Source organism: Cervus canadensis, chromosome 10, assembly GCF_019320065.1.
Source record: "Cervus canadensis isolate Bull #8, Minnesota chromosome 10, ASM1932006v1, whole genome shotgun sequence".
NCBI classification, from domain to species: Eukaryota; Metazoa; Chordata; class Mammalia; order Artiodactyla; family Cervidae; genus Cervus; species Cervus canadensis.
The window spans coordinates 65,956,643-65,974,724 of record NC_057395.1 but is presented as its reverse complement, the minus strand read 5'-3'; the positions used below and the strand labels follow the sequence as shown (position 1 = coordinate 65,974,724).

Below are 18,082 nucleotides of genomic sequence, written 5' to 3'. Positions count from 1 at the left end.
TCATCCTTCTGGTCTCAGACGGAAAGTCAGCAGCTAAGGAGGACCGCTCTATCACTTTCAAGTACAGTGCTGTTAGAATCCATCTAATGGCCTGAGACAGCCACGCCTGGTGTCCCATGGCAGAAAATGGCCCATGGGCCCCAAGAAATTCACCAAGAATCCAAGGACAGTCTGGGCTGGTGGTCTTGCTTTCACACCAGCCTGGAAAGTCATACATGCTTGCTAAGTCGCTTCAGTCGTGTCTGACTCTCTGCGACCCCATGGACTGTAGTCCGCCAGGCTCTTCTGTCCATGGGATTTTCCAGGCGATAATACTGAAGTGGGTCGCCATGCCCTCCTCCCGGGGATCTCCCCCACCCAGGATGTCTCCCGCATTGGCAGGCGGGTTCTCTACCATTAGCACCACCTAGGAATCCCCATCTGGAGAGTCATGGGGAAATGTTAATTGCAGCTGAGGATGTGACTGACTAAAAAATCCAACGGCTTCTGTCTCCTAGCCTAGTGTTCTGCTTTAGGCGCAATGGCTGGGCAGAAAGCATGGACTAAGGGAGTCATCAAGGCTGCCCAAGAATGGGGCCGAGAGAACAGGCTGTGTGGGCTAGCTGCTCAACAGCGTCACCATGTGGTGGTGAGAAGAGCAGCGGTCGCAGTAAATACACAGGAAGACGATGGGCTGTGGGGAACTCACTGCTCAACAGCGACACTATCTGGCAGTGGTAGGAACAACATCCCAATGAACAGATCTACTCTATGGACCGCCGCCTGACATTAGGAACCAAGACGCAGTCCCTTTGGACTAAGTAAACCCCAATTATTCTTGGGCAGTGTGGAATGAGGGGTGTCCTCAAAAAGGGACAGTGGGACTTTCTGCTCAGGAAAGCATGTAGGAACTGAAGAGGTTAATTAGAGAACTAAAAAGAGGTGATTTTATCTTGGCCACACTGGGTACAGGCAATAAACGAATGAATGGACATAAAACAAGAAGAAACAACATGATCACCAGAATTCTAAAGAAAAAAAAGATTTTTTTTGTTTGTTTTTTAATGTTGTGTGAAGCACAAAGAAAAATATTGTGATTACCATTGAAATGCAATTCCTGGGGGAAATGTCCCTGCAGCCTTAGCCCTTGAAAGAAACAATTCCTAAAATACACACCACTCAGTTTTCCAAAGAACCAGGTTTCCATGTTTAGATCATTTCTGAATCTGAATTCAGAGAAGTTTGCAAGAGTCTCTGAGTCCCGAGCTAGAGAGGGAAGCCTGGAGAGGAGGCAGCCTGTGCCCCAGGGGCGTGTCAGGATCGGGTGCTGACAACCTTGCACCCCCTGATTGACAGCCCCCCGGCACCCATGGGGTCTTCAGCTGTAGTGGACATCTGCACCAAACAGCAGGAAATCCTGGGGGAGAGATGAGAACGCCGTCATCCGCCGGAAGAGTACCCCTCGTTTGTGAGGGTGGGAATGCAGGGGTTTTTAGAAGAAAACTTTGGGAGCTTGCCTGCTGGGAAAGAGCCTTTCTGCTGACAGAAAGGCAGGAGTGAGTGGGGGGCGGGGGGCTGGCATCCTGCCCCTACGGTCTGCACATCAGCGGCTGCCCATGCCGGGGAATCTGTCAGCAGTTTTCCTGGCAGCTGTTTTCCGCTCAGACATGGAGACCCCTGGGCTGCCGTGAAGGCCTTCATTTGTCATCCCTGCCTGTTGGCAGCTCCAGGGAGCCCTCTTTGCCATCAAGGCTGCAAAACCACTTCTCTCTTGCTCCTTCCTGCCCTTCACTCAAGAATGTTCAGAAAGGAAGGAATTCAATTGTGCCCAGGGGGTCATTTTTTATTTTAAGGATGAACTGGGTTAGATGTGGGGGATGTGTTTCCTCTGCTCACTCAATTAACTTCTCTATTGTCTCTTAGTCCTGGGAGTTCTCCATGGACTGGATGTTGGGGGTGAGGGAGAGCGAGGAATCTGGGTGGGTGTTTCCCATGAGGGTCATCAGAAAGCCCTGGACCGAGGTAAGAAATGCAAGAGTGGGTGATGGCTTCCTTGTAGAGTTATCAGCTCTTTGGGACATAGTGGGTGTAAGGAGCTTTCAAGTGGAGACACTGAGGAAGCCAGCATGTATCCTTTGGGCACATGGAAGAGACTGGAACCTCGGCCGGGTCACACCGAGGTGACTATTGTGCTATGCTGATGAAAGTGACCAGGGAGGAACTTCTTTGGTGGCCCAGTGGCTGAGACTCCATGCTGGTCAGGGAAATAGATCCCACATGTCATAACTAAAGAGTTCATATGCAGCAACTAAAGATCCTGCATACCGCAACTAAGACCGGGTGCAGCCAAATAAATCAATATTAAGAAAAAGAAGAAGAAGAAGACGACAATGACCAGGGAAAGCAATTGTGGGGGAATGGCAGAGGCCGGGGCAGGAATCCTGGAGAACTCTCTCTGGGAGGGTAAGAAGGAACCAGTAAAGGAGACCAAATAACACAGTGAGAGGTGGCTGGAAAACCTGGAGAGGGAATCTTCAAAGCTTAGAGAAGAAAGTGTTCCAAGGATGGGGAAAATAGTGTCAGATGCTGTTGGGGTCAGACCGGGGAAAAGGGAAGAGGAGGCTGTCCATTCCGGTGTCTTAATCTGCCAGACACTGACCACGGGCTTGGAAGGACGCTGGATGCAAAGGAAGGCTATGCGTCACATATCTGTCAAATATTTAAATGCATCAACCTTATAAAAGAGGCTTGGGGCCACCAAGTGAGTTCCACTTTTACCGAGTGTTGTGTGGGAGAGGTGCAAGACAGGGGTTAAAAACCGGGACCTGGCCTTGACTTTGGACTTCAGTTAATGGCGGTGTGGCCTCTCTGAGTCTTATCCTCTCTTTTCTGTTTAGCAACACAGCCCACCCTGCGGGAGTGTTGTTAAGGGTCGACAGCGCTTGATCCAGAGCTGGAGGAAGGTGGCTATTGAAGTAGGAGATTTGGCGGAGGAGACCCTGGGGACTCACCTGGTAAGGCTGAAGGACCAGGTTGAAGAGCTCGATGTAGGCGGGCAGCGGGAGAGGGAATCCTTTCTGTAGCTTCCCTGCATTGGAGGTTAAGGCAGAGGTTAAGGTGAAGGTACCACCTCTGATGGGAGGGGCCCGGGGAGAGAGAGGGCTGGGCCGGGACTCGGGCAGCCAGCCCGCAGCCTCCCTGGACCAGCGCTCCGGGCTCTGGGAAGAAACCTAGGCAGGAAGAGTCTGCCCAGAGTCTCCTCTTCTCTCTCCTCCACTGACCTCCGGACACTGCAGACACAGGAATTCCCGCCCCCTCGCCCCAAGACCACCCGCCCGAGGGTGCCAGCACTGCCGGTGCACCCCTGGCCCGAGTGACAGCCGGGGCAGCTGCTTGCTGGGGTGTGGAGGCTTGGAGACACGTGACGGATATGCACGTGAAGGCCCTCAATGTTTCGGATGAAACCAGAAATGCGTGGTAGCCAGGAGCTAGCTCCCCCATCCCACCACACTCTGGCATGGAACTCTGGAGAATTCTAAGCTCCAGCCTAGTCCCCCAGCTCATTATGAAGCTGCACTTGTGAAGGCAGGAAGAGAAGCCAGAGTCTATATGTAACAATTCATTGTCTTCATTTATAATTTCTAAGTGGCCTAAATCAGGGGTCCCCAACCTCCGGTGATCTGAGGTGGAGCTGATGTAATAATAATAGAAGTAAAGTGCATAATAAAGGTAATGCGCTTGAATCATCCTGAAACCATCCCCTCCCACCCTGTCCATGGAAAAATTGTCTTCCATGAAACCAGTCTCTGGTGCCAAAAAGGGTGTGTGGGGACTGCCGGCCTGAATGTTCTCATCACAGGGGGGGTGGGCCTCTGTTTGCACCCTTGCACCCGGCTCTGCAAAGGTCAGGGGTTTCACCAGTGAGTGAGCTGAGTGGAAGAGTTGTTAGCCCAGGTTAGCCCCTCTTCCTTAGCCCTTCTCTCTTGGAAAAAGACAAGGTTCTGGCTTCAGAGCTGGGATAGAATTCCAGCTTCATCTCTTACCTTCTCTGTGACCTGAGACCCACTCATTTCTCTGATCTCCCATTTCCTCCCATGAAAACTGGAGGTATTATTCTCCGTCTCAAGGGACTGTCTCATAGTTCATGAAGGAGGAACTCAACCCTTTTCCCCTCCCTTTTCTGGGCCAGGTATCACTTGAGGTTCATTTGAGGGGACCACCTCCAGCCTCCACAGTGGGGGCCAGATAACCCATGGCTCTAAGATCCACCCGCCTCACCAGGACTGGAAATCAATCCTTTCTCCAAAACTCCTTACTGTTAATCGCCGGAAGCACGATGGTGGGCATGACGTAGTTCATGACAGACTGCAGCAACTCAACCTGGGGATCAGGAGGACAGGACCACGTCAGGGCACTGGGGCATCAGCTGTCCTCTGTCACCGCCCTCCCACCCAGAACAATCTCAGGGAGAACCGCCGAGAGACGGAGACAGGGGTGACCTGGAAACACTGCAGCTCAAGGTCACCAAAGTCATCTCTTCCGCTTTAAAGGTTCCAGATGCAAATTGCATTCTAGACTTGTAGGGGGCAAGGAAGGTCATCACAGAGCACTGAAATGTGAGAACCTTTGTGTAAGAAAATGCATTCTCTCAGATACCACAGGCTAGGGGCAAATTAATTCAACCTTTCGCAGGGCTATTCGGCAATGTTCATCAGAAACCTCAACAATGTGTGTGCCAAGGGGGTCACAAACATGCCTTCGAGGCATTTATCCTAAAGAAATGAGGTAGTGCAATAAATACAACCAAAACAATAAAAGCAATCTACAGGTCCAACAATTGGGGAATCATCTGCCAGGGGCGGGGGTGGGGGGGTGTGGAGTGGGGAGGGGGGGCCCCAACCTGGTTGCATTTGGATAATAAGAGATACTGTGTAACTATTTAGGGCTTCCCTGGTGGCTTAGATGGTGAAGAATCTGCCTGCCATGCAGAAGGCCCAGGTTCGATCCCTGCGTCAGGAAGATCCCTTGGAAAAGGGAATGGCTATCCACTCTAGTACTCTTGCCTAGAGAACTCCATGGACAGAGGAGCCTGGTCCATGGGGTTGTAAAGAGTCAGATACGACTGAGCAGCTAAAACTTTCACTTTTCTTGTGTAATTATTAAAGATGATATGGCAGAAATATAGCATCACTGACTCAATGGACATGAATTTGGGCAAACTGACAGACAGTGGAGGACAAGAGGAGCCCACAGCCCACGGGGTAGAAAAGCATTGGACACGACTTAGTGACTGAACCCACAACAGCAACAGAAATATATTGGATTGGCCAAAAAATTCATTTGGGTTTTTCCATAACATCTTACAGAAAAGCCTGAACAAACTTTTTGGCCCACCTGAGAATTATCAACATAGATTTTTTTGTGATCTATTTTTGAGTTAAAAAAAAGCAGGCTAATGTATAACTAATTCACTTTGCTCTACACAACACTGTAAATCAACTGCACTCCAGTAAAAATTTTAAACAAAGAAAAATCGGGCTACAGAAACCACGTAATTCCATCCGGTTATTAAATATGCATCGAAAAAAGTCAGAAAGGATATACACCAAATTATAAAGTAAGTGGTGAAAACAGGAATGATTTTTATGTTTTGTTTTGCAAATCTGTAGGTTCTGACTGTTCTACAATGTACATGTTTTGCTTTTGCAATAATAAAAAAAAAATTCAAAAATAACATAACACCCTCAAGATGATGGCCTGTAGTGGTGACATTTACAACCTGTCAATATGTACATTTTTTGTTTCTGGAACAATTAATTCAGTTTCCTTCCCCCAGCTGTAACTCCTGGGGCTCATCAAATGTGGTGCCCTTATTCCCATGAATCTGGGAACTTTAAATTTTTATTTTCTGCAGAAGCAGAAGTTAGTTATTGACTGAGTCCAGCTGCTGCCAGGAGAGCCCTGGCATCAGTAAATCCATGAAAATACAATGAGGTTGCTTTGGGTCTTTCTGTTTGTTGTAATCTTATCAGATGGGAACGGCTGGCTGGATTTCCATCGGATTTGGAGGGGATATTGGGACTGACTTCAGGGCTGGGTGATGGGGGTGCATTTCAGAGATCTAAGGAAATGTTCTCCAGAGGTTTGGCAAGAAGCTCTCTGGCAGATTCCGGCCATGAGCAGTAAGACATTGTGGGTAGAATTAGCATCTTTTAATGGAGAAGCAAACAACCCACTCCAGTATATTGTTGACTGGAAAATCCCATAGACAGAGCAGCCTGGGGGGTCGCTTAGAGTCGGACATGACTTAGTGGGCAGGACTTAGCAACTAAGTAACAACAACAATGGAAGTCACAAGGGCAAGGCTCATTCAGGTCGACTGTTGAAGAGTATCTGACCCGCTGTTTACAGGGGCAGCTCTGCACCGGGGCCAGAGGGTATGGTAGGAGGAGACAGAGCAGTGAACCTCCTATTTTTAAAAATAGATTTTTTGCGGTTGTGGACCATTTTTAAAGCCTTTATTGGATTCATTACAATAGTGCTTCTGCTTTATGTTTTGTTTTGTTTTGTTTTTTTTGGCCATGAGGCACATGAGATCTTTGCTCCCCGACCATGAACTGAACCCGCATCCCCTGTATTGGAAGATGAAGTCGTAACCCCTGGACCACCAGGGAAAGTCCCAGTGGTGAGTCTATTTGATGACAGGGATTCCAGGCAGTGGAATCATCTCTGTGGGCTGGCGAGATACCAGTCATCTCCCTCCCATCTGCCCTACTCTGTAAGTAACTCTACCATTCATTCACTCAGCTGCTCAAGTCAAAAATCTGGGAGTCATTCTTCATTGCCTTTCCTCCCACCACGCACAGAAAATCTCTCCCCAAGTTCTAATTCTGCTTCCAAAGTATGTCTCCCATCCGCCATCTTTCTCTTCCTTCCTGGCCTCATCCCAGCCTCCATCATCTCTCATGTGGACAAATGCACCGGCCTCCCCAAGGCAAGGATTCATATGCTCTGACTCATTCCCCCATAGTCCATTCCCATCATCTCTGCAGGGGCATCTTTTATAAAGTGGAAATGGGATCATGTCCCTCCCTGCATGAAACAGTTCGCTGGCTTCTCACTGCCCTCTGAACACAAGCTACTCTAGCCTAGAAGGCTCAGGGTGGGCCCACCCCTGCCTCCCTGCCTGCCTGCCTCTCTCTCTCTGCCCCCTACTTCTCATCTTGTTTTGCCAGCCACACTGCTTGCCCCCATTGCCGGAACAAGCCAAGCTGTTTCACCACAGGGCCTTTGCTCCTAATGTTCCCTCTGCCTGCAACATCTCCACCTGTGGACTCCTTCAGCCCAACTATCACCTCCCCAGAGAGGCTTTTCCTGATCATAGGATCTAACCCTTAGCCTCCCCCGTCACTTTCTACCCCGCCTCCACTTAATTTTTCAAAGCATTGATCTTGACTGAAATGATCTTCCTCATTTCTCATTGTCTGTTTCTCCCCTACAATGGAAGCTCTAGAAGAAGTTGTTTTCTTGTCTAATTCATCAGCACATCCCCATCCGTGGAACAGGGCCTGCCACATAGTAGGTACTCAGGAAGGTAATTCAGTTGTTCATTCAACGCACATCTGTTGAGCAGATTCTCTATACCTGATTGTGTACAGTTAACCCCATTTAAAACTCACTGCACTAACTCAGGCAGAAATTATTATCCTTGATTTGTAGGGAAAGTATTTGTAGGAAGTTCAGTGAGTGGAAGTGGCTTGCTCAGGGCCCATAGTTAGTAGGTTTGGAGCTAAAATTCCAGCTCAGGTCTCTGTGCCCACAATTGTGTGTGTGTGTGTGTGTGTGTGCGTGCGTGTCCTCAGTCATGTCCAATTCTTTGTGACCCTGTGGACTGTAACCCACTGGCTCCTCTGTCCATGGAATTTCCCAGGCAAGAATACTCGAGTGGGTTGCCATTTCCTCCTCCAGGGGATTTTCCCAACCCAGAGGTCAGCACCCTATCTCCTGTGTCTCCTTAGTATAGGAAAAAGCATAGTATATGTAGAGTTCCCTTCTATCTGTGGTTTTAAGCAACCCCAAGGTCTTGGAATATATCTGCTGTGAATAAGGGGGACTACTATATTCATTTAAGCTGTTCAAGAGGAAATGAAGATTTCATCACACAATTCATTGTGACAAAAACCTAGAATATCCCACTTTGCTCAAAGGTAGTATGACAGTATATATCTTTTATGATGCTACGTCTCCAAATTTACTTGTCTCTACTTGGTTGTAGAGACATGGAAGTCAGTTGTACACAAAACCCACAGTGCTCCTCCCCTCACTATTTCACATGTAAATTATGTGCAAACTAATCAGTGGTCTGTTGAAATGATGCTGTGAGCCCAGGTGGCCCTCAGGACAGTTATCTCAAGATCAGAGGAAGGAAGGAGCCCCCAAGGGCCTCAGACTCACCGAGAAGGGGCCGATGTCTGAGTGCTTCAGTTCCAGGAGCAGCCTGTGAGAAGGGGAGGGGAAAGCTGAGACCACCATTTGCCTGACCCATATTAGAATTCAGTTACTGGGGAGAAGGGCTTCCCAGGTGGCGCTAGTGGTAAAGAACCCTCCTGCCAGTGCAGGAGACATAAGAGATGGGTGTGATCCCTGGGTTGGGACGGTGCCCTAGAGGAGGGCATAGCACCCACTCCAGTATTCTTGCCTGGAGACTCTCCTTACAGAGGACCCTGGGTTGCACAGAGTCAGACACAACTGAAGCAACTTAGCACATTATTGAGGAGAAGGGACACTCTCTGGTGGATGTCGTCTGCTTTTCCCATCCTGTATCCATTCCTCCTTCCTCTGGTGACAGCTCCCCGATTTTTTCTTTGGGACAGTCATCTGTTCCCTACATTGTTAATGCGGGGTTCTGGGGTGGGCTGGCCAAAGGGCGGAGTCTACCTCCGCTGCCACAGTGATTGCTTCGAGAATTGACCACTAACCCATGCTGGTCCAAGGACTTCTGCTGGAAATATTGGGAGTGAGGTATTCTCTTTTCTCCAGCAAAATTAGCTGGTGACCATTTTTGCCACCACTCGGTGACAGCCTGCTGGGAAACGAAGCCAGTATGGGGGAGAACAGAGCCAAGAAGAGAGTCAGAGACCTAAGGATATCATTTGAGCACCTGGATCTACCTGTGTCTGAAACCCTCAGACTTTTGAATAATTTGAGCCCATAAACAATCCCCCTATTTATGGACTTTATGACATCTTAACAATGATCCAGGAGAAAGGTAAATAAATGGCTATTTAATGAATCCCTTTTTTTCACTATGTTGGATGCTATATCCCACTGAATTCCTGTAACATCCAAGAGGCAAGGGCCCATCACACTCCCATTTTACAGATGATGTCCTTGACAATCAGAGAAGACAAGCAATCTGCCCAAGGGCAAGCAGTTAACAATCAGCCAAGTAGCATTTCAGCCAGGTCTCCCTGATGCCAAAGCTTCTGTTGTCTCCAGGACCCTACAAAGCTTGAAAGCTCTCGCCCTGTGGGGTCTCCCCACCCCCCATTCCTGCATATTTCAGGAAGTCTGTGCTCAGCCATCACCCAGCTGTATTTTCTCCAGCTCCTCTACCTGAAAGGTGTTTCCAGGAAAATGAAATCCACATGTTTCCAAAGCAGTAACACTTGTCAAAACGATGCCAGGAGAAATAAGCAGCATGCAAACCTCAGGAGCCAAACTCAAGGTTAGGAAGGACAGCTCTGTGCCAGAGAGAAGGCAGAAACAGGCAGGAATGTGGGTCAAGACTCAGTTTAAGCAGAGTGAAAGTGAAGAAAAGGTAGACGCCAGGTCAGAATGCGGGGGTCGTCACGTCTACTCTGCCCGTCTCCCTCACGCTTGATCTCTGTGTGTCTCCCTCTCTCCCTCCTGCCTCCTTTGGTGTCTGTCTGTCTCTGTGACAGTCTCCCTGTTACTGTGTCTCTTTATCCATCTGTCTGTCTTGCTTTACTTTCTTTCTCAGTGTCTCCCCCTCCCTCACTGTGTCTCTGTGTTTCCCCGTCTCTTCCTGTCTCTCCCCCCGTTTCTGTATTGCTCTTCTTCTGTGTGCCGCTGTCTTTCTCTTTTCCTCTTGCTTGTTGAGCACTTATTATATCCTTCAAAGTGTTCTAACCATCACAACACATATTAATACAATGATGCGGCTGGCAAAGAACAATTATTGGACTTATTTTACCAGCCAGGGCAAACGGCTGAAGTCTGAAGAGTTCTATGCTTGCCAAAGGTGAGCTGCACTTGAAAGGCAGCCGCCTCAGCCTCCGAGCCCATGTTCCTAACCCCCACCTCCTCTGCTGGGATTCAATCCCAGGCACGGATTCCAGAGTCTTCTGGCAGGAGGTGGCTGATGAAGCCCCAAGGATGGGGTGTGAAGAAGTTGAAGTGGATTTCCAAGTGTCAAGGAAGGCCAGGGACGTGGGGTGGCTGGAGGCTGGAGGAGATTTATCAACTGGCACTGCCCAGTCATGAGTGGACTAGGATAGGGGCGTGACCTGGTATGTGGGAGTTTCAGTGCTAAAGCTGGGTCACTGCAGACAAGCCGAGATGGTTGATCACCCTATGACGTGTGGTGTTGGGCAGGTCACTTCATCTCTGAGCACCAGTTTCACTATCTGCAAAGGGCGGGTCACTTCATCTCTGAGCACCAGTTTCACTATCTGCAAAATGGGGATATTGTACCTACCGTGCCCTGTTTGAGGTTTAAATGGGATGAATGAACACAGAAGTTTGGAACTTTGTAAGGTCATTGTGAACTCACAGGCACCAAGACTGGATGGGCAGGACTTCCCCAGTAGTTCAGTGGATAAGAGTCTGCCTGCCAATGCAGGGGACATGAGCTTGATCCCTGGTCCAGGGAGATTCCACATGCCCTGGGACAACTACTGAGCCTACAATCGAGCCGCAACTACTGACTCACATGCCCTAGAGTCTGTGCTCCCCAACAAGAGAATCCCGAACACCACAACTAGAGAGTAGCCCCCGCTTGCCACAATTAGAGGAAGCACACTCGCAGCAACAAAGCTGAAAGAAGAATGGATGGGCAGCCCCCTCCTCCCACGCCCACCGGCCCACTTACTTGTCCAATCTGAGCTCTCCAATAAGTCTGTCGGACTTGGCACCAAGAAGCACAGAAAGGTTCAAGTTCTGCAAAGCAACCATCCGGGAAGTGAAGCCACTGACCCAGAACCCCGGGGCTCCGCAAAGCCTCCAAGACCAGAAGGTCTGCTTCACAGAGACTCAGCAGAAGAGCCCACATTGCCGGGGCAGGCCCACAGAACCCACGGAAGGGACGAGTCTTCCTTTCGCCAGCTTTGTGCTTGTGATGAGTCCTGGACTGTCAATTACCATTTTTCTCTCCCTGCTTCTGGGACCAGTTCAGATTCCCAGGCCACTCCCATGGGCTGTAGGAGACAGGCTGTGAGGTAGGAGTCCAGGCCAGCTCTATTTCACATTCATTCATTTAGTCATTCAACAAATGTTTACTCAGAAAACCAAGGTTCCCAACCTCAGCTTTCCTGTCCACTGTCTGTGTGACCTTGGGCGACCCCCTCAGAACCCACTGAATCTGCAAAGTGAGGAAAATGGGTCTCAACTTGAGGCTGGACAGACCTGAGTACCTGCTGTTGGGGAGAGTCTGGCCCTCACCTCCAGTGGCCAGAGTGGGTGCCACCAAATGTTTGTGGAGTGATAGAGTGATCAAATGAATGAATGTACAAGTCAACCATGGGATGAAAACTTAAATAAGTGAAGGATTAAATGCACAAAGGAAGGAATAAATAAAGATAGGCATGGATGAATAAGTGATTAATGAATGAATGAACAAATATACAAAGGAATGATCCATTGAACAAAGATATAATAAATGAATAATGAAATAAATGCATGTATGAACCAGCAAAGATACAGTAGATTTCCAAGTTAGCAGTTGAATGAATAATTGAATGACTAAATAAATGAATGAACAAACCCACAAGTGCATAATTGAATGGCCAAAGATATGCATGAACAGATTGAAAATAGTTTACCTATTTCAAGCCAACCACAGAATGAATAACGGAATGAATGAAGAAGTCAGAAGACAGTGGCCCTGGACACACACAGTGTAGGTTTGAGTCTGGGTAGGCTTTACACCAGTCCCCCTGGCTCTCAGGGCAGTGCTCTGAGCCCTGTCCAGGGCTGCCTGTCTGCTCAGATCTGGGATCGGCTTACCATTTCAAGCAGGAAGAGGGGATCCAAGGAGGAGTTTGGGAGGATGGCAAAGGCCTGGGTGTCCAGGACAAAGATGAGGTCAAGGCCGCTGGCGTTCACAGTGAGTTTCGGAGGCAAAGAGGCCCAGATAAACAGCTGCATCTGCATGTCAGGGTACATCTTGGCCACCTGCAACCCACAGGGGACGGCCAACAAAACAGGCCATTGATTAGAAAGTGTCTAAATCGTATCTTGTCCTGGTCCTGCAGAAGCACTTCCAATGTCTTCCCACTGTTGTTTTTGGGCAGTGCTGGCTCTTCACTGCTGCACGAGCTATTTTTCTCCGGTTGTGGTGAGCGGGGGCTACTCCCTAGTTGCGATGCACAGGCTTCTCATTACAGTGGCTTCTCTCGTTGCAGAGCACAGGCTCAAGGGCACTCGGGCTTCAGGACTGTGGCCCCCTGGCTCTAGAGCACAGGCTCAATAGTTGAGGCGTACGGACTTAGCTGCTCCGTGGCATGTAGGATCTTCCCAGATCAGGGATTATTGAACCTGTGTCTCTTGCATTGGCAGGCAGATTCTTTGCCACTGAGCCACCAGGGAAGCCTTCCCATTGCTTTCGGAATAAATTGTAAAGACTGTATAATTCAGCACCTGGCACCCTGCCAACCTCACCCCATGCCCACCCCCTCCACCGCTTCTACCACCTGCCCTGTAACTCCACCCACAAGGGACTTCTTTTCCTCAAATGTGACTCGCTGTCTTTGTATACATCAACTCAGTTAATCAATCGCAGCTTTATGAGGTGAAGTTGTTATTACTGCATTTTATGTATGAGAATACTGAGATACAGGCAGAACATGCTCAGGAACACAAAACTAGCAAGTAAGGGCCAGAGTTCAAACCCAGATAGATCCCAGGAAGAGATTTATAATTCAAAATATCTTTTTGAATGGAATAAAAGTATCCTGAAATTAACTTAAAAAATTGTGATCTGGTCTCTTTCTGTCTAAAACTCTTTGCACTCTCTGTTCCCTCTCCCTGAATGTTTGTCCTGGATTCCTCCCTAGCTTGGCTCTTTCTCTTCCTTCAAGTCTGGAGAGTAGTGATGGGTTCAAGGAGGAACAAAAGAGAGCTTTGACAACACCACCATCTCTGCTAGCCTCCAGTCCTCCCCCAGGTAAACTCACAGTCTGAGTAAAAAGAATGCAATTGTTATGCAAATGAAGCTTCCCTTTCCCTTTCCCTGACCCCCCTAGGCGTTGCACCACCTCCACACCAGTACTGTCTATATAGAAATTTCTGAAAGTGCCACCATCAAAGAGGCTATTATAGACTGAATGTTTGTGTCCCCCCTGCTCAGCAAATTCATATACCTAAGCCCTAACCCCCAGTGTGGGCTTTCCAGGTGGCTCTGTGGTAAAGAATCTGTCTGCCAAAGCAGGAGCTGCAGGAGACACAGGTTTGATCCCTAGATCGGGAAGATCTCCTGGAGGGGGAAATGGCAACCCACTCCAGTATCCTTGCCTGGAGAATCCCATGGACAGAAGGAAGCTGGTGGGCCACAGTTCATGGGGTTGTAAACAGTTGGACACAACTGAATGACTGAGCACAACCCTCAGTGTGGCTGTCTTTGCACATGTGGCCTAAAGGAAGTAGTTAGGGTTAAATGAGGTCATCAGCGTGGGGCCTGATCCAATAGGATTAGTGTCCTAATAAGAAGAGACCTGCTCTCTCTCCACAAGCTCAAGGGAAAGGCCATCTGAGAACCCAGCAAGAAGGTAGTCATCTACAAGCCACGAAGAGAGCCCTCACCAAAAACCGAATCTGCTGGCACCTTGACCTTGGACTTCTTGACTTCCATAACTGTGAGAAATAAATTTCTGTTGTTTAAGCCAGGCAGTCTGTGACATTTCTTTATGGCAGCCCAAGCAGACCGAGACAGGGGCCCGACTTGGCTGCCTTTGTCTGTAGTGACCTCATCAACTTCAGCCAATTTGTGGTAAACTTCAGCTTCCCTGGTGGCTCAGATAGCAAAAAAACCTGCGTGCGATGCAGGATACCAGGGCTCGATCCCTGAGTCAAGAAGAACCCCTGGAGGAGGAAATGGCAACCCACTCCAGTAGTCTTGCCTGGGAAATCTCATGGACAGAGGAGCCTGGCGGGCGACAATCCATGGAGTCGCCAAGAGTATGACACGATTGAATGACTAACACTGTCACTTTTTCACTTATCACAGTCTGAGTTTTCTCTTTTTATTGTTTTGGGTGTCTGAACAATAATATTCTCTCTCTCCACTGGACGGGAGCTCCAGGAGGGCTGGGATACGGTCTGTTTGGCTGGATGCCCTGCACAGGGCCCCAGAAGCGTGGTGGGCACGCAGTAACTATTTGATGAATGGATGAGCCCTCAGGGTCTACTCTCACACCTGGGGACAGGAGTGCTTGGGGCCTTCCTCTTCACTGGGGATGGGCTGCACAAAGCTATGTCCGCACTCTTAGGCTAGGTCACCTCTCCATCTGGACGGGGAGCGGCTCTCAGCAGAGCTGTTCTCAGCTCCCCCCAGGCCTCCTCATGAGATGACTAAAGGGGAACAAGTCCTTTCTTACCTGGGGTATCAGGGTTCCAAAGAATTTGGTTGTCAGGCGGAGCTTGGATTCCTTTGGAATCTGTAGCGAGGGAGGAAGAGAAAAGGATCTTGGAAGATTATGTTGTAGATTGGGGGGCAAATTCTATATGAGGTGTGAGAGAATGAATACATAAACAGACCGTGGCCAGATCATGTATGATTGAAGAATGCTGACCCAGAATGATCAGTGACTGCCAGCTTCCTTAACTTTTGTGCTGGAAAAATCAGATATGCTTTTCAAACCGATCACATGAGATGTCTGGCTTCTGTTAGCCCCGCCTCCAGCTTGCCCACACCCACAATCTCTGTAAAAGCCTACCCAGCGCCCTCCCTTTTTTCACCATAAAGCTTTCCCACCCTGGGTCTGCCTTTGAGTCTACCAAGCGCTAGAGTTCTCATTGGGATGGTCTTTGTTTATCTCCACAGGGAGGCAAGTCAGGGCTCAGCATCCCTTTGATGCCTCTCCAGAGAGGGAGGATCTGGCATGTCTTATTCGAGCAGCAGAGGAGGAACCCTGCGTGGCTGGTGAGCAGGGTGGGTCCCGTTGTCCCTAGACTCTGGGGAGGATGGTCATTTCCTCATTCTACAGATGGGCAAACTGAGGCCCAGAGCAGGACTCAGCCACAGATATAGAGACAAAGACATTGAGGATGATGACCATAATGGTGATACGATGCTAAGACTGGATTATAGACAGAGACACAGCAGGGACTCAGTCAATGTTAGCTGTTACCATTAGGATTCAGGGGATTTCCTCCACACTCATAAGTCTGTGCTGGGGCTGCCCAAGTAATCATATCTCATTCAACCTTCCTTACATCCTTTGGATGAAGATATTATTTTTAGTGTTTTACAAATGAGGTTCTTAGAGGCTGAATAACCGACCTAAGGTCACCAGGATGAGAAAGAGGGGAGCTGGGGTTTGAACTCAGGTCTGGCTGACTCCAGAGTTCAGACCTCGATATTCCTGGCTGTGAACCAAGACTCAGATCCAAACCATCTACTGCACTCTCTTCCCACATTCACTCCCATTTGGCCTTACCATGTTGTCTCTGAGGGTCAGATTCAGGGCTCCAGCCTCATGATACACGAACCCGGCCGTGTTGAAAAAATACTCAGAGATGCCCAGGTACACCATGCGGTCGTGGTCGGCGGGAAAGGCCATCGGTGGGGGTGCAAAGGGCGGGGGGCTGCAGTGGGCCAGACTGAAAAACTCCCCCTGCAGGCAGAGGCAGCAGAGTGAGCCTGGGCATCCTTCAAGAATTACAATTCGATGTCTCCATTCCAGGAAAAAACTGGCATCACTGACTCGATGGGCATGAGTTTGAGCAAACTCCGGGAGTTTGTGATGGACAGGGAGGCCTGGCATGCTGCGATTCACAGGGTCGCAAAGAGTCGGGCACGACTGAGCGACTGAACTGTCTGACTGAACTGAAGGATACTAATTCCAGATTCACAGAGGAGAAAGCCATGGCCTGAAACTAACAATAGCATTGCATACCTCCTTGTGCTAATTTCTAAGTGTTTTCCCACCAAGGCTGTGTGGTAGATGAGATCACCTGCATTTTACAAGAGAGGATGCTGAAGTTTCCCAGGTGGCTCAGTGGTAAAGAATCTGTCTGCCAATGCAGGAGATGCAGGTTTGATTCCTGGGTTGGGAAGATTCCCCTGGAGAAGGAAATGGCAACCCACTCCAGTATTCTTGCCCGGAAAATTCCACGGAGGAGTCTGGTGAGCTACAGTCCACGGGGTCACAAAGAATCGGACACGACTGAGTGACTGATCACATAGACACACACTGAGGCTTGGGGAGATGAAGTGGCTTGCCCAAGCTCACTCAAAAGGGTGAGTGCCAGAATCAGTGATTGAATCCAGACATCTGGATTCTGGCAAGCACATTTCTAACCATGCCATGGTCTCTGCCTCAACCTTGCAAATAAGCGCAGAAATTCTCCTAAAAGAACAAGGAGAATTCTGTTTGTTTGTTTTCACTTATCAAATTAGCAAAATATTCAAGAGAGATGTAAATTGTTTTAAATATGTGTGTATTTTAAACTGATACTATCCAGTTTTTGGTGAGAGTATACATGGGCTCCTGGGGAATATGTTTACATTTCTGAAGAGCAATTTGGCTACGCATTGCAAAAAAACAGATCATTCACTTAGTTGAAAAACGATAATGTTGAGTTATAAAATAGCAAATTTTTGATGGATACATATGTTAGAATACCATTTATGTAAAACTGTGCCTTAGTCACTAAGTCGTGTATGGCTCTTTGCGACCCCATGTACTATAATCCACCAGGCTTCTCTGTCCATGGGATTCTCCAGGCAAGAATACTGGAGTGGGTTGCCATTTACTTCTCCAGGGGATCTTCCCAACCCAGGGATTAAAGGCAGGTCTCCTGCATTGCACAAAGATTCTTTACCGACTGAGCTATGAAGGAAGCCACTTATGTAAAATTAAAGGCATAAGAATTATTGACATCAGAGATAGAAAAAGTATAAAAACTCAGGCGAGAAGGACACATAAGGATGTCATCCACGTGATTCCCTGTGGGGTAGAGGGTCCCCAAGGGGGCCTCAGCTATTTACTTCTACAATATTTCATCTCAAAAAATAGCAAAGGTAAATATGACAAAATAGTAACACTTCTAAAATCTGGGTAGTGGGTATGTGATAATGTGTAGTATTCTCTGTACATTTGGATCATTATTTGTTGTTAATGATCATGACACCAATCTTATAGAATAAATATCATGAGCAACTCTTAAAAATAGCTGCAAAAAAAAGACAAAAAATAAAAATAATGGGTGGACCTATGTACCAACCAGGAACCATCTCTAATATATATCGCTAGGTGAGAAAAGCAAGTGAAGAACAATGCAGACAGATTCTCAGTAAAACTAGATGGGCTTTCATGTAAGTGTACATGAATGCTCAGGATCAGATTAATACCCGCCATGGCTGACAGCTATCACCTCTGGGCAGGAGCCCCAAGTGTGGGTGGGGGGGGGCAGTAAACAGGACATTCTCATTCACTAGGGATAATCGGGTATTGTTTTAATCCGTTGTTCCATCTTATTACTTAGATTTTTTAACAAGTATACTATTTGGTCCAGCAATTTCACTTCCAGAAAATAATCAAAGATGGGCAGAGACCCAGCTACAAGGATACTCACTCTGGTTACACTTGTGGAAAAAATGGAAAGAGCTCAGACATCCCAAGAGGGGGCACTGTCTGCATAC

The 18,082-nt window shown here is 48.3% G+C and overlaps 1 protein-coding gene across 2 annotated transcripts in view; it reads right to left on the bottom strand.

Annotated features, from left to right (window-relative positions):
- Positions 1-1,044: 1,044 nt before the first annotated feature.
- BPI (bactericidal permeability increasing protein) overlaps positions 1,045-18,082 on the bottom strand; it is a 46,944-nt gene continuing 29,906 nt past the window's right edge. For both annotated transcript variants that reach the window (XM_043479389.1, XM_043479388.1), the window contains exons 9-16: positions 15,876-16,052; positions 14,814-14,873; positions 12,226-12,393; positions 11,093-11,160; positions 8,434-8,476; positions 4,296-4,359; positions 2,991-3,067; positions 1,045-1,396 (exon numbers count right to left, since the gene is read on the bottom strand). In XM_043479389.1, coding sequence (XP_043335324.1) covers positions 1,358-1,396; positions 2,991-3,067; positions 4,296-4,359; positions 8,434-8,476; positions 11,093-11,160; positions 12,226-12,393; positions 14,814-14,873; positions 15,876-16,052 — 696 coding nt within the window. In that variant the 3' untranslated portion in view covers positions 1,045-1,357. The remainder of the gene's footprint in view (positions 1,397-2,990; positions 3,068-4,295; positions 4,360-8,433; positions 8,477-11,092; positions 11,161-12,225; positions 12,394-14,813; positions 14,874-15,875; positions 16,053-18,082) is intronic.